Raw genomic sequence first — 14,138 nt, forward strand, 5'->3', positions numbered from 1 at the left:
TTTTTTTTTTTTTTAAAGATTTTATTTATTTATTTGACAGAGCGAGATCACAAGCAGGCAGAGAGGCAGGCAGAGAGAGAGGAGGAAGCAGGCTCCCTGTCGAGCAGAGAGCCCGATGCGGGCCTCGATCCCAGGACCCTGAGATCATGACCTGAGCCGAAGGCAGCGGCTTAACCCACTGAGCCACCCAGGCGCCCTAAACCATCTCATTTCTAATAGCAGCAGGCTTCCTGCTTAATAGTATCCTCTCAGGAACCAGACTGCTGTGGATTCAATTGGAACTGTCAAATTTTAGCTGTGTGCCCTTGGGCAAGTTACTTAACCACTCTGTGCCTTGATATTATTTTCTGCAAAAGGATAATGATAATAAAGATGTTCACCTTAATAGGGTTGTTTTGAAACCTAAATATGTTAATTTCTGTAGAATGCTTAGAACAGTGTTTGGCACATGGAAAGCTGATCAATACTTAAGCAAGAATTTCCACAGAGAAACTTTAGCGGCATCACTGACTTCTTTCTCTTTTCTGGAACCCACTTCGAATCTACATTCAAGTATTGTATTTTCTCCCTTTGAAATATTTTTCTTTTTCTTTTCTCTTTACTATTCTACAGCTCTCTCTCCACTTTGTAGTTCTTCCTGATTCCTATCTATTCTCCAGCTTACCCAGAAATTTCCTGCTGGTCGTGTCTTCAGACTGCTTTTAGACAGATCTTAGACAAGTTACATCCCCTCTATGGACCTCAAATTCCACACCTGTAAAATGATGAGCTTACGTTAGATGCTCTCTGATTAAACATCTATGATACTGTCACTTGTAATGCTGGAGAAACACTGAAGAGCCTCTCCAGTCTGGCAACCCCCTTCCCAGCAGGTATCCTGTTCTGGAAAGAATCTGGTTTCACCACTCTTCCTTGACCATATACTGTGCCCTTTAGGCTTCCTCTCACTGGAATGCCTTCTCTATTCTGCTCCTCTTGTTCCCATCTTATTCAATACTATAGATCCAACCCAAGTTTGGCTTCTTCCATGAACCTAACTAACACTAATCCTGCAGTCTTTTTTTTTTTTTTTAGTTTAGTTTATTTAAGTAAATTTAAGTAATTCCTATACCCAGCATGGGGTTCAAACTCATGGCCCCTAGATCAAGTGTTTCATGCTCTGAGGACCAAGCCAGCCAGGTGCCCCTCCTGCAACCTTAACTGATCTTTATTGAGCTCTTCTAAGATTTAATGTACTTGCACTTTGACCCAGACTTTGCTCTCTAGGATATGCTGTCTTATTTCATATGCTGATTTTTCTCACCCAACTAGTTTGTAATTTATGTAATTCAAGGATTATAAACAGTTTATCCTCCTATCAACAGAGCAAGGTGGGTCTCATTTGCCTTTGTCATCACTAACACTTGAAATTATTTGACTTTCAAATGTTGGGAATAGGGTGGCGGTGAAGTGGTATCCTCATTTTAATTTGCCTTTTGTTACCACTGAAGATGGGGATTTTTCATAGGTTTCTTTCTCTGTGACTTGCTGATTCATATCTTTTGTCTATTTAAAAAATTACATTTTCTTGTCTTCTTCTTGTGAATTTGTGGGGATTTCTTATATAGTCTATGTAACAATTTTATGTCAGTATAAATATTGCAAATGCCTTCTTCCAGTTTGCTGCTCACCAGTTAAATTTGTACATGTTCCTCTCCTGAATAGAATTATTTAATTCGGACAGTCAGAACCCTCATGGTTTGTACCTTAATGATCTTAAGAAATCCTTTCCAACCCCAAGGCAGTGAAATTACAATTTTTGTTGGAATATAAAGTGATAAAATGATACTCAATTTTCCCAACTAGAATATTTTAGAAGTTTTTTGGACAAATTTCAATATAGAAAGTTTGAGGGATACAGAAGTTATAGGGAAATAGTCAAACATCTGCTAATTACCTTTAGTTACTAACTCACAAAATTAAAATCACATATTTTATTACATGCTATATTAATGTAGGGATATTGCTATTTCCACTCACATTTCATAAGACAAATCTTTTTTTAAAAGATTTATTTATTTATTTTAGAGAGAGAGGGAAAAGAGTGTGCAGAGGTTCAAGAGGGCTCATGGGGGGACAGGCAGAGGAAGAGAGAGTCCTAAGCAGATTCTACATTTGGCACAAAGCCCCACATACATAGGGCTAGATCTCACCACCCTGAGACCACAACCTGAGCAGAAACCCAGAATCAGCTGCTCAACCGACTGTGCCACCTAGGTACTCCAAACAAATTTATTTTTATTCTTCTCATGTATTTTTTGATTAATGACTTCCAAATTTATTTATTTATTTATTTTTAAAGAAATCAATCTATTTAAACTAAAATAAACACCAAAATCATTTCATTAATTTCTTCCCTGACCCCCACAGCCACCAGTCTGTTCTCCATATCTATGAAATCTTTTTTACTATTTTGATTTTTAATGTTTTTTTTAGATTTTGCATAAAAGAGAGATTCCATGTATCTGTCTTTCTCTGTTTGATTTATTTCACTTCCTATAATGCCCTTGAGATCCATTCATGTTGCCAGAAAGGGAAGGATTTCCAATTTTTTTAAATAGTTGAATAACATTTCATTGTTGTGTGTGTTTTATTTGTCCAGCCATATGGATATGTTATCCATCCAGCCATTAATGGACACTTAGTTTGTTTCCATGGTTTGGCTATTGTGAACAATGCTAAATGAACATGGGGGTACATATATCTTTTTGAGTGAGTGTTTTCATTTTCTTTGGGTGAATACCTAGGAGTGGAATTGCAAGATCATATGGTAGCTCTATTTTCAATTTTTTTGAGGAGACTCCATACTATTACTGACTGCTTGTGTGGTCTGTAGGTAGGACTGTAAATTGGTGCAGCCACTATAGGAAGCAGTGTGGACTGGATGTCTGGGTGACTCAGTCGGTTAAGTGTCTGCCTTTGATTGAAGTCATGACCCCCCGGGGTCCTGGGATCAAGTCCTGCATTAGGCTTCCTGCTCAGTGAGGAGCCTGCTTCTCCCTCTGCTTGCTGCTCCTTCTGCTTGTGCTCTCTTTCTCTCTATCTCTCTTTCTCTCTGACCAATAAATAAATAAAATCTTAAAAACAAAATAAGCCTCTTGTATTTATTGGCATCATTTTAGGATAATGTATCTTCTCCAAACAGCTTTGAAAGAATGACCTTAATTTGAAAAGGATAAAAACCCAAGGACTTAGGCATAAGGTAATTCTCTTTTTCTGTTGAGTAATTTTGGGTGGAAAAGCTTTGCCTTATATTTGTCTGGCCATATATGACATTTTACTATGCTTGCTTCCATTTGTGTTACTGTTTCTCTTTCATATTTAGATCTTTATCCATCCAGAAATTTTCTGTATAATGGGAATAAGGATACAACTTTCTCTTCTTCCAAATAGTAAATTGATCTTCTTAATATCATTTACGAAATATTCCACTTATTGATGGGGATTTTATACGATGTTTCCTTATGTGCATAGACTTGTCTCTGAATTATTCACTCCATTGGTTTGTCAGTTCCTGTATCAGTATCATATTGTTTTAATTATTAATGGCTTTTCATATGTCTTAATACTTGGCAGGGTTCGTTTTCATTTCTTTTATCACTCACCTCTCCCAAAATCCCATTTTGCTCTTCTTTATCAAAATTGTCTAAGATATTCATGGATTTGATACCTGTGTACATTTTAGAATCACCCCCAAGCCCTGCTATGATGTGGTTAGGATAGCATTTAGGTTAGTGATATGGGGAGAAATTGACTTCTTCGTTATGTCAGGATGTCTCATCTCTGAATATGTCTCTTTACTTTCTGAGGTGTTCATTTATGTACTTTAACAAAGTTTTCCCTTTTATTCATAAAGTGCTTATACTTTTTCATGTTAATTTCTTTTTTTTTTTTTAAAGATTTTATTCATTTATTTGTCAGAGACAGAGGGAGAGAAAGCGAGCGAGCACAGGCAGACATGAGCACAGGCAGACAAAGAGGCAGGCAGAGGGAGAAGCAGGCTCCCCGCCGAGCAAGGAGCCCGATGTGGGACTCGATCCCAGGACCCTGGGATCATGATCTGAGCCGAAGGCAGCCGCTTAATCAACTGAGCCACCCAGGCGTCCCTCATGTTAATTTCTAAACATGTTATGGGTTTTATAACTATTATAAATGGCTAGCAATGTTCTATTATTTTCTGATTATTAGGAGTACAAACTTTAGAATCATAAATCCTCAGTTCAAGTCATGGTTCTATTACTTGGTGTCTGGGTAAATCTGGACAGTTGCTAACCTCCCTCTGGCTCCATTTTCTCACAGTTAAAATGGAGATAACATTATTCAGGAGCTGTGGTGGCAAGTCAGGTAGAATAGCCCCTAGTAGTTTAAGTCATTTGGCTGAAGGATGGAAGGGTGATGGGCTAGTTACAGCAGCTGTAACTCCAAGGTCAGGGTCTGGAGCAGTGAATCCTGTAGAGAAGAGGGAGTGGGAGGACAGAGATGAGGTGTGGATGAAGAGGGTAGAGGTTAGACAGGGAAGTGATGTAGTCCTGGCAGGGTGCAGATGTGTATAGTTTTGAGAAGACATGGAAGGAAGGTCACAAATGTGTTCTCATGCTGTGCGTTTTATTTTTATTTATTTTAAAGATTTTATTTATTTATTTGACAGAGAGATCACAAGTAGGCAGAGAGGCAGACAGAAAGAGGAGGAAGCAGGCTCCCTGCTGAGCAGAGAGCCCAATTCGGGGCTGGATCCCAGGACCCTGAGTTCATGACCTGAGCCGAAGGCAGAGGCTTTAACTCACCTAGCCTCCCAGGTGCCCCGTCATGGTATGGGTTTTAGATTGCAAATGTTTAATGGGCTGAACCATTTTTGAGTTTATAAAGTTGAAGCTTGAGTTAAAGCCATCTGTCCAGAAGAGGAACCTGAGAACTTATAGGGAGAAACAGAAGGAAGTACCTAGAAGGGATTTATTATTATGGCTGTGCCGTTAGGAAGAGCATGAGGCCACATTTGTGACTTCCTTCACTGTGTGATGCGCTGATGTTATTGCAGTTCCTTTGTGTTTTAGCCAATCCAGGCTCCTGGTAGACCTCCAACAGCACCTGATAACATTGCCAAGCTTGTGGCGTTATGTGCCAGGACTGCGATGGCAACTGCCTTCCTCTTCTGAACACAACTTCAGCCCAGTAGTCAGGGCTCACCTCTAACACTCCTCCCTGGAGAGGACTCCCTGTCCACCGTGCCCTCAATGGTTTCTCTTTTCTCTTTGAAGTACACTGGCATTACTGCTTACTTGCCTTAAAATAAACTCTTCTCTTTACAGATGTCTGTTCTCACTCCCCAACTGATCTAAAAGCAAGTAACATGGGAACAGAATCCCTGTCTCCTCCCTGGGTATTCCCTGTAATGCTCTGCACAGAAACGCTGTGGTTAGTCCACCTGTGGTGTGTGATGGACAGCCTGGAGGAAGAAGCGTGTGAAAGGAGAGGTCTGGCTTTCCGGGCTTGGGCAGTGCCAGGAAAAGAGGGACAGCTTGTGGGAATGAGGCTGCGGATCCCTCACTCCTGCGGTCCTGGTGGTCCTGACACTACAGAACTAGTTATCCAATCACAATGGATAGCATGTGAAACGTTCTTTTGGGTTGATGGGAGGTGGGGGACAGAACTTGGTCTGTAAAATTAGGAGGCAAAGGGGAAGGAAAAAACCTCTTGGCTGAGCACAGGTCTCTGGGTTTTCTGTCCTGCTTTATTCTAAAAAGCACCCTCTGCCTTCTCATTAATAGAGAAGTGAAAGCTTCTGCATTTCCTGCTGCTGCCTCAGAGAAGGTTTCACATCTCCTTTGGCTGCCTGAGCAGAGACTAGACATGGCCTCAGCTTGCTGGTGGGCGGCCACCCCGGTGCAGGCAGGCACGGGACCTCACCACCAGCAATTCTGTGCCGGCACGGGCTTCCGTAGGCGGTGAAAAGGATCCCAAGCCCTGGCTCCTGCGAGGTCAGGTTCACCGCCTACCTGGTGGGAGGGCGGGGCGGGGAGGGGCATCCGGGGGAAGTGCGAGTTAGGAGTGGGGAAGAGTTTACACAGTATTGAAACTGTCAAAAGAGAAAGTGCGGAGAGACCCTGGTTCTGAGAACAGAAGGAATTCTGAGAACAGGGAAGCAAAGACTTGGATGGTGGAGTGACTTTTCCCTTTATCTTTCTCTCAGTGGAGCCACCACTGGCTACCTTTATGTGGGTCACCTCCAGCCCCAGAATGTAGTGAGTGTTTGGGTTTGCTCATTTGCATTCACGTGTGTGTGCGTGTGTCTGTGTGTGAATCTTTGGAGCTCTTTTCAAAACTGTAAAATGGGGACGCTCAACAGATCTTTTAAGGTTATATGAGATAGCATGGAAAGGGCCTACCTAGTGCAGTATCAGTTCCAGAGCAGAAGCTCAACAAATTTTGGACTCACTGCCTCCATCTTCTGCCCATTCCAGCTCTCCTGATGGCTCATATTAGAGGATGTAGAGTGTAGAAGCATCTTATAATGAAGAGGAGGTTCAGAGCCGGGGTTGCTGGGAAACACAACTTCAGTTAATCTCAATTATTACCCAAGTCTTTTGCTTCTGATAGTCATTCTTCTATTCATTTTTGGTACATACTTCTTTTTTCTTCCTAAGTATCGATTTTCTTGAGGTTGGGGACTTTGGGGGAGGACAGGTAAGTGTGGTGTCAAGGGGCTCTCTCCTAGTCCTCTCTCATTTAGCTCACTTCTAAATCAAATCTAAAGGTTGCAGAAACTGAGCTGGGGAGACGCAGCCCCGAAGCCACTGGGGAAGAGAGAGAAGACAATTTCAGGTTTTAAATTTGTGAGGGAAGAAGCCATCACAGTTGTACAGTTCACAATGGGATAGGAGGATGAATTGCCATTTAAAATCTGCCTTTTGGGCACCTGGGTGGCTCAGTGGGTTAGGCCGCTGCCTTCGGCTCAGGTCATGATCTCAGGGTCCTGGGATCGAGGCGCGAATCGGGCTTTCTGCTCAGCAGGGAGCCTGCTTCCCCCTCTCTCTCTCTCTCTGCCTGCCTCTCTGCCTACTTGTGATCTCTCTCTGTCAAATAAATAAATAAAATCTTTTAAAAAAAAATCTGCCTTTTCCAGGGGAAGTAAAGGAGGGAAACTTTATCTTTTTTTTTCTAGTGGCTTCATAATGCAGGGACCTGCTTCAGAACAGATAGGACTAGTGGGAGAAACGCATAGGAGAGTGTTGAGTTTGGGCGAGGCAGGAGAGCTTTGAGAATTGGTCCATTCCCAGCTATTTATCAAGGGTTCATGTGGAGTTGTCCTGTGGTCTGCCCTGAGATGGCTCAGACTGGTTGAAGGTAGGATTTCCCGGCTCCAAAAAAGCAGGAAGGACAAAATGCAGATCTGCAAGAAGCAATGGAATCTCAGGGAAGGATTTTCCAGTCTCCGTCTCTGACCTCTAAAGTGGAATTGTTTCCCCTGTTCCCCAGTGGCGCTTTGAGGCCAGATAACCCTGCACTCTCCCTGGGCCTCCTTCCATCTCAACAGCCCTGTCTCTGCCACCTGCTCCAGAAGGGCCTTACAGCTCCTGCCTCCATCTCCCATCTCTGGGTGACAGGGCAGACCAGGGGTTATGCAATATCTTTCCAAGTTACTCCCTCTAAGGGACAGAGAAGTTACCTAGTCTCTGTCTTTTGGAAGAATATTGAAGGGAAACAGTTAAACCGGTGGGCAGCCCAGGCTACATATGTTCTGGGAGTATTGGGATTATTCTCTCCACTGATCTAAGGAAATCCATCTACAGACTGGTCTTTCCCACAGGGAAAGATTTGAGACAGAGTCCTTTAAAGCCTAGGGCAGGATAAGATTTACCTGGTAACTGGTGATGCTAGGCTGAAGCATTCAGTGATTTGTCTCATATTTGTCCCCGCCCATCTAACCCATCTGACAACTCTTAGTTTGGGACTGATTTAGAAGAGCTGGTAGGAACAGAATTAGTATCTAGGGACTGGGTGGCTCCAAATCACTCATTTACGGGGGATCAAGGAGTCGGGGCTATATTCTATTCCGCTCAGGGTCTGGAGATCATCTACCCAGGCTGGAACTACTGGAGCAGGTGAGGACCCAGGGCCCTGGAAGAACTAGTCCAGGGCACTGAATTCCTGGTGTGTCCCCAGAGCAGAGCATGACCACACTCCTGCCTTTGCTGCTGGGCCTCAGCCTGGGCTCTGCTGGAGAAGGTAAGGGTTTTCTGCTTGGGATCCCCCTTCCTCTGCTCCTTTGGGGCAAGGGAGTCACTTGGATTTGGACACCGCAGACTCTTTGTCTCTCTGGTATATACTCTGATAGCACTTCCTACCTTTGTATCTTTGTTGCAATTTTAATATAATTGAACTGTATAATTATTTGTATAATATATGTGTCTTTTGCTGGAGTGTAAGCAAGGGCAATATCTGTCTTGTTTATTTCTGTATCCTCCCTCATATCCTCAGCTCCCAGCACAGAGCCTGGCACATTTGTGTGTGTGCTTCAAAAATATATATGGAGTGAATATTTAATAATATATCCAGCATACAACAAAGCTGATTCTTTCCCTTGACCACTTTTCTCAATCAATAATTCACCTTACTGAAGGTCTTGTCCTGGGTAAATTGTTGTGTTTAAACTAGCAAATAATTTTGGGCCATTCTTGTTCCCATACTTAGTCTCATAAAGAGGAAACGGTAACTAAAAACTTCTCTGCTGCTACCATCTCTCCCTTGACTCGGTGCTCTCAGAGACTCCAGTACACGAGCTTGGTCTGTAGATGCTGCCTGAAGCAGGAAAGCTACACCCCACTCACTGGGTGTAACTGGGGCATGAACGGGGGCTTGGGCTCCCTGCAGAGGTCTCTGAGCTGCCCCCTTTCTCTGGTTCCTGTAGGTGGCTTTATAGCCCATGTGGAAAGCACCTGTCTGTTGGATGATGATGGGACTGCAAAGGATTTCACATATTGTGTCTCCTTCAACAAGGATTTGCTGACCTGCTGGGATCGAGACAAGTCCCAAATGGTCCCTCTTGAATTTGGGGCGCTGAATCCCTTGGCCAAGTACCTCTCAGAGTTCCTCAACCATCAGGAATCCGTGCTTTCCCGCTTGTCTAATGGACTCCAGGACTGTGCCACGCATACCCAGTCCTTCTGGGGATCACTGACCCACAGGACACGTAAGAAGAGAGGCGCACAACGGGGCTATTGGGAAGCACAGTTAGGAGAGGAGAAGCCAGGGAGAATCCCTCCATCCCTCCATTCCTCTATAGCCAACAGGTTTGAGATTTGTGCAGGAAAGAAGCAGAAAATGTGTGGACCTGGAATGTAAGAAGAATGAGTGTGGACCCTCAAAGGGTTGTTGACGGGGATGGAGCAGGAATAAAGAAAGGGAAGTGATGTTTGAGGCCAATGGGTTGAGAGAGTAAGCATTCTTTCCTTCCATTCAAGGCATCTCATGATGCAGAGTCAAGTTCAACCAGGAGTGTGTCAGAATAACCAGAATACCTTTTTCCAAAGTGCTCATACCTCTTTGTCATAGGTTCTGATGTTTTAGGTCTGGGATGCACCAAGGCAAGGGAATATTTAGAAAGCCTCCCTGGGAATTTCAACAGGCTTTCTTGCCCCCAATCCCTTGCACCGAGAAGGACTTGAGACTGATAGAAGAAAACATGAAGATCTCCATATGACAGAGTGATATGTCTAAAATGTGACTTCTGGACCACTTTTCTCAGAATTGCCTGGGGAAGGTGCTTGTTAAAAATACAAGCCCTTGAGTACCACTACAGATCTTCTCAGTGAAAATATTTGGGGATGCAGCCTAGTGAACCTGCATTTTAACAGAATTTCTTGGATTTTTATTTAAGATTTTGTTTGAAAAGCACCAAGGTAGAGGCAAGCAGGAGGGCCACCTAGAAGAATAAACTAGTAGGGAATGGCAATATTTACAATCTCATTAATTCAGATTATGTTAATCCAAATTTAAGACAGTTAGATCTGAGTTAGGCTCATTTCCTTAAACTATCTGAGGGGAAAATGTTGCTTGATTCAGCCACTTAAGTTTGTTAAATTAGATTTGAGGACAGGCATCTTTTCCTACCTTTACAAATCCTAACCTACAATGCTTGATAACTGTTAGCTTATATACTTGAAATAAACATTTCACTTGAAATTATCAATATATTACTTGAAATATATATTCAGTGACTTCTGAAACAGCTTGCAGTTCAGATCTGGCTTCTGCTTAATGTGATTAACCATAATGTTGGATCAGGAATCTGAAAGAGCAGTGAAGGACTGAGGGGAAATTGCAAAGCAGGAATAATTCTAACTCCTTTTTCAAAGGGATGTGTGGAGGCATGGAGTAGGGGTGGGAAGGGTCAGTTGGCAAAAGCCAAGAAGAGTTGAAGCAGGAAAGAAACCGGGTTGGAGAAAAAGCCAGAGTGTTGCCTTCTTTCACGACCACGTTTTCTTCCTTTGCAGGGCCACCAACTGTGCAAGTAGCCAAAACCACTCCTTTTAACACGAAGGAAAGTGTGATGCTGGCCTGCTACGTTTGGGGCTTCTATCCAGCTGATGTGACCATCTGGTGGAGGAAGAATGGGCAGCCTGTCCCTCCTCACAGTGGTGACCCTAAGATGGCCCAGCCCAATGGAGACTGGACATATCAGACTGTCTCCTATTTAGCCACAAGCCCTTCTTATGGGGACACCTACACCTGTGTGGTGGAGCACATTGGGGCTCCTGAGCCCATCTTCCAGGACTGGAGTAAGTGCATGGAGGGTGGGAGGAATTCAGGTTGAAGCAGAGAGCTACTGTGCATGGGTTGTTGACAAGGAACACCAACATTCTGGCTCAGGGAATGACATGTGAACAGGTCCAGGGAATGACAGCAGGGAGGGAGAGGCTGAGAATGAGCAGCCAGTCTGGAGGAACTGGTGGAGGGCTGATGACCAGAGATGAGGCCGTGGGAGACAGGAATGGGAACAGTTACTGTTGCTGTTGCCATGGTGGTGTGGTTGATGTCATGTGTGCATCTGGGGTTGGCAGGGGAGCAGCGCGCCTATCCTGAAAAGAGGATGTGGTTTGGTGACCACGTTTTCACAACCAAAAATTGTGATGCAACATTTTAGGATCTTCAGATTTCAATTATTCTGTTGTCTGGCCAGGAATGGGAACCGAAGGAATAAAAAAGCTTTCGGAAGAAATGGGACTTTCTCTCGGTGTAGGGGCAGTTGTGAATTTGGGCTGTTCTGTCAGGGAAGAAAAAGCCTGGCTGGCAAACACTTTGGTTTACATGCTTGGGGGCTAACGAACAAGGAACCACTGCTTGAACCCCAAGATTGGAAGTAGTTAAATGTACCAAGAGATTTGAGGAAACGTACACAGATTTGAGGAAATAGAAGAGTGAGCAATGAGGAAGAGGAGGGGTATCTACGAAGTGCTGGGGAACAGGACCCTAGACTGGCTGCTGAGACTGGGCTCCCCATTGGGGAATGCTGTCTTGCTGGGCGGCTGAGAAGGGCATGAAAAGCAGAGAGAGGAACCCACAGGTGCACCAGAACTCTCCTGGGAAAGTCTCCTCCCCAGCATGTGCCAGAGTTTCCTTTGATGATGGAATGTTCATTTCAGCATGGGGGAAGGAATCCAGGTGGGGTGGATTCAGAGTATGATGGGTTCCAGGAAGTGGGAGCTATGCGGTGGGCTGGAGACCGGTTCTGGAAATCTGGAGGTGGACTGGAGGAGATACCTCAGTAGTCGGATAACTCATGGAATGGGATCATTGAGAGTTAAGAAAGGTAGAAAGACATTTTAATAGACAAATACTCTGTTAGAGCACATAAGGGAGCCAACATAGTCACTATGGGGTAAATGTTGAGGAGAATGAGGAATCCTTTATTTTTTGGTGAGAAAACCTTCAGGGTGAAGAAGGGAAAAAAGATGCCCGAGAGGCCCCAGTGTATTAGAGAGGACCTAGGAGCTCTGGTGCTAACTGTGGTGAGAGGGGTCCCCCAGGGCTGCTCTAGCAGTGGAGAGCTACAGGATGGGGATTTTTTAGTAAGTCTGTTTCCTTGGGTATAGGTTGGTGTGCCCCAGACTCTTGGCATTGGGCTAAAGCACCTTTGAACTTCCTAGCTGGAAGTCATACTAAATTAAGTTGCTCTGGCAATGGGCAACAGATTGGTTCCAGTAAGTTTCTATTTTTGCAGCACCTGGGCTGTCCCCGATGCAGACACTGAAGGTTTCCGTGTCTGCAGTGACTCTGGGCCTGGGCTTCATCATTTTCTCTCTTGGTTTGCTCAGCTGGCGGAGAGTTCGCTCCTCCGGTGAGTGCCGTCCCTGACCTCCTGTTGCCAATCTCTCTTCCAATTTCTGTTCACTTTCTCTCTGTGACTGGTTTTCCCATTGCTACCTCATTTGTTGTGAGTAACGCCAGATACTTTTATCTACAGACTGTCCCCTAATCAGATGTTTTCTTTTTCCAGGCTACATTTTCCTCCCTGGGGCCAGTTATCCAGAAGGTAACATCTATGTTAGTTGTTTGCCTCCTGATCCTTGGGGGGGTGGTGGTGAGAGATTTCGGGAGTCAGTGTTGGGCTCAGCTAATGGTGTTTATAGTAGGGGCGAGGCTTCACCAGGATGTAGCCAAGAGCATAATTTAAAGTGCCATTGCTGGGATTAGGAGCAGGAAAGAGGAGCAACCACACCCCCTTCTTCTATCCAATGGAGTGTTTATGGGGAGACAACTGAAAGTGGCTTTGTAGTATTAGTTCTTGGTGATCTAGAATTTTTGATATGATAGTATTAAGGGCTCTGGCATGGATGGTTATAGAGACAGGATGGGGTCAAGTTGGTTTGAAGCCTTATTATTTCCTTTTTATTTCTGCAGGTCAACATGTCAGTTAGAGGAAGAGACCTACACCTTCTATACCGCAAGTGAGGAGATTCAGAGTCTTAGTGATGCTGCTGTGTCCCCCCAACATCGTCAGACCCTACACATTTTCTTGGATCCTATGGTTTCTCCATCTGGATCTTTGAACTTCCCAGCCCACCCTGTGTACACCTTAGCACGCTGGGAGAACTCAATCCTGGGAATATTGTGTAATCAAGTTATTGTCCAAGACTATATTTCTGGGTTGAATATCATCTGGGGAGAGAGGTTAAAGGCCTTTCTGGAGGCCACAGTGTGCCACAGGGGCCAGTGAGTCACTGGCGATCATCTCTGAGGAATAAACTCTGGTGGAAATATTGTTTTTTTTTAATGTTTTTTCCTGAGGCCTGGGGAGGGACCATGAGCAGAGTTATGGGTTGGGGTTAATTCTCTCCTCCTTGAGTGGAGGAGTCAGTATGTCCTCAATTATTCCCCTAGACATGAAAGAATTGGGGGCAGTTTTCTGATCTATAATTCATAAAAAGAAATTAAACTGTGGTTGGATGGAGTCACAGAACCAGAGAGAGGAAGGGAATTGACAGATTACTTATCTCATAAGGGGTCTTAGGAGGATTGAGTGCAGATGGTTAAGAACATTGCTGGCATGTGCTGAGCCCACAGAAGTGATGTTAGTTATTACTTGTTACTCAATTTTCTGGACCAGACATTGGACCGGGTACTTTACATGTATTATCTCACGGATCCTCATTGCAGCTCTGATGTGGATCCTTAGATAGGACTCAGGGGGCAGAGCTTAACTTCAGATGGATGTTCTGGGCGGTGATGTCTTCCAAACCCTAAGTGGGGAAAAGCCCATAGCTCAAGTGCATATAATGACCCAGGTGCTGGGCTAGGTGCTTTGTATTTGTATCTCACTTCTTACAATAATGCCAGGAGAAAAAGGTTGTCTCCTTCCATATCACAAGTGAAGAAAGCAAGGTTCGGAGTGTGGATAACTTGCCCAAGATCAAAGAACAAAATTCCCATTGTCTACCTTAGCTGGAAGTAAGTAGATGGCTTTATTCAGAGGATCCTCACGCTAGGGGATCTAGGGGAGCACACCTCTCTCCCCTCGCTTTCAATCCCAACTCAAGGGATGTCTGCTGCTGGGGTAAAGATTTCTCACGGAAGAAGGGAGGGTGCATTTTGTTTCCGGTGAG

The 14,138-nt window shown here is 44.2% G+C and overlaps 1 protein-coding gene across 2 annotated transcripts; it reads left to right on the top strand.

Annotated features, from left to right (window-relative positions):
* The first annotated feature begins 7,981 nt into the window (after positions 1-7,981).
* Positions 7,982-13,298, top strand: LOC122911160 (HLA class II histocompatibility antigen, DM beta chain). Of its 2 annotated transcripts, none has more exons than XM_044255611.1 (6): positions 7,982-8,262; positions 8,945-9,226; positions 10,530-10,814; positions 12,257-12,373; positions 12,533-12,568; positions 12,937-13,298. In XM_044255611.1, exons 1-6 carry the CDS (start codon positions 8,208-8,210, stop codon positions 12,951-12,953), a joined length of 792 nt encoding a protein of 263 aa, XP_044111546.1. In that variant the 5' UTR covers positions 7,982-8,207; the 3' UTR covers positions 12,954-13,298. The 2 variants fall into 2 exon arrangements, with proteins under 2 accessions (XP_044111546.1, XP_044111555.1); XM_044255620.1 differs by having other exon boundaries at positions 7,982-8,138.
* Positions 13,299-14,138: the final 840 nt, after the last annotated feature.

This window comes from Neovison vison, chromosome 1 (assembly GCF_020171115.1).
Source record: "Neovison vison isolate M4711 chromosome 1, ASM_NN_V1, whole genome shotgun sequence".
In the NCBI taxonomy this organism is placed as follows: domain Eukaryota; kingdom Metazoa; phylum Chordata; class Mammalia; order Carnivora; family Mustelidae; genus Neogale; species Neogale vison.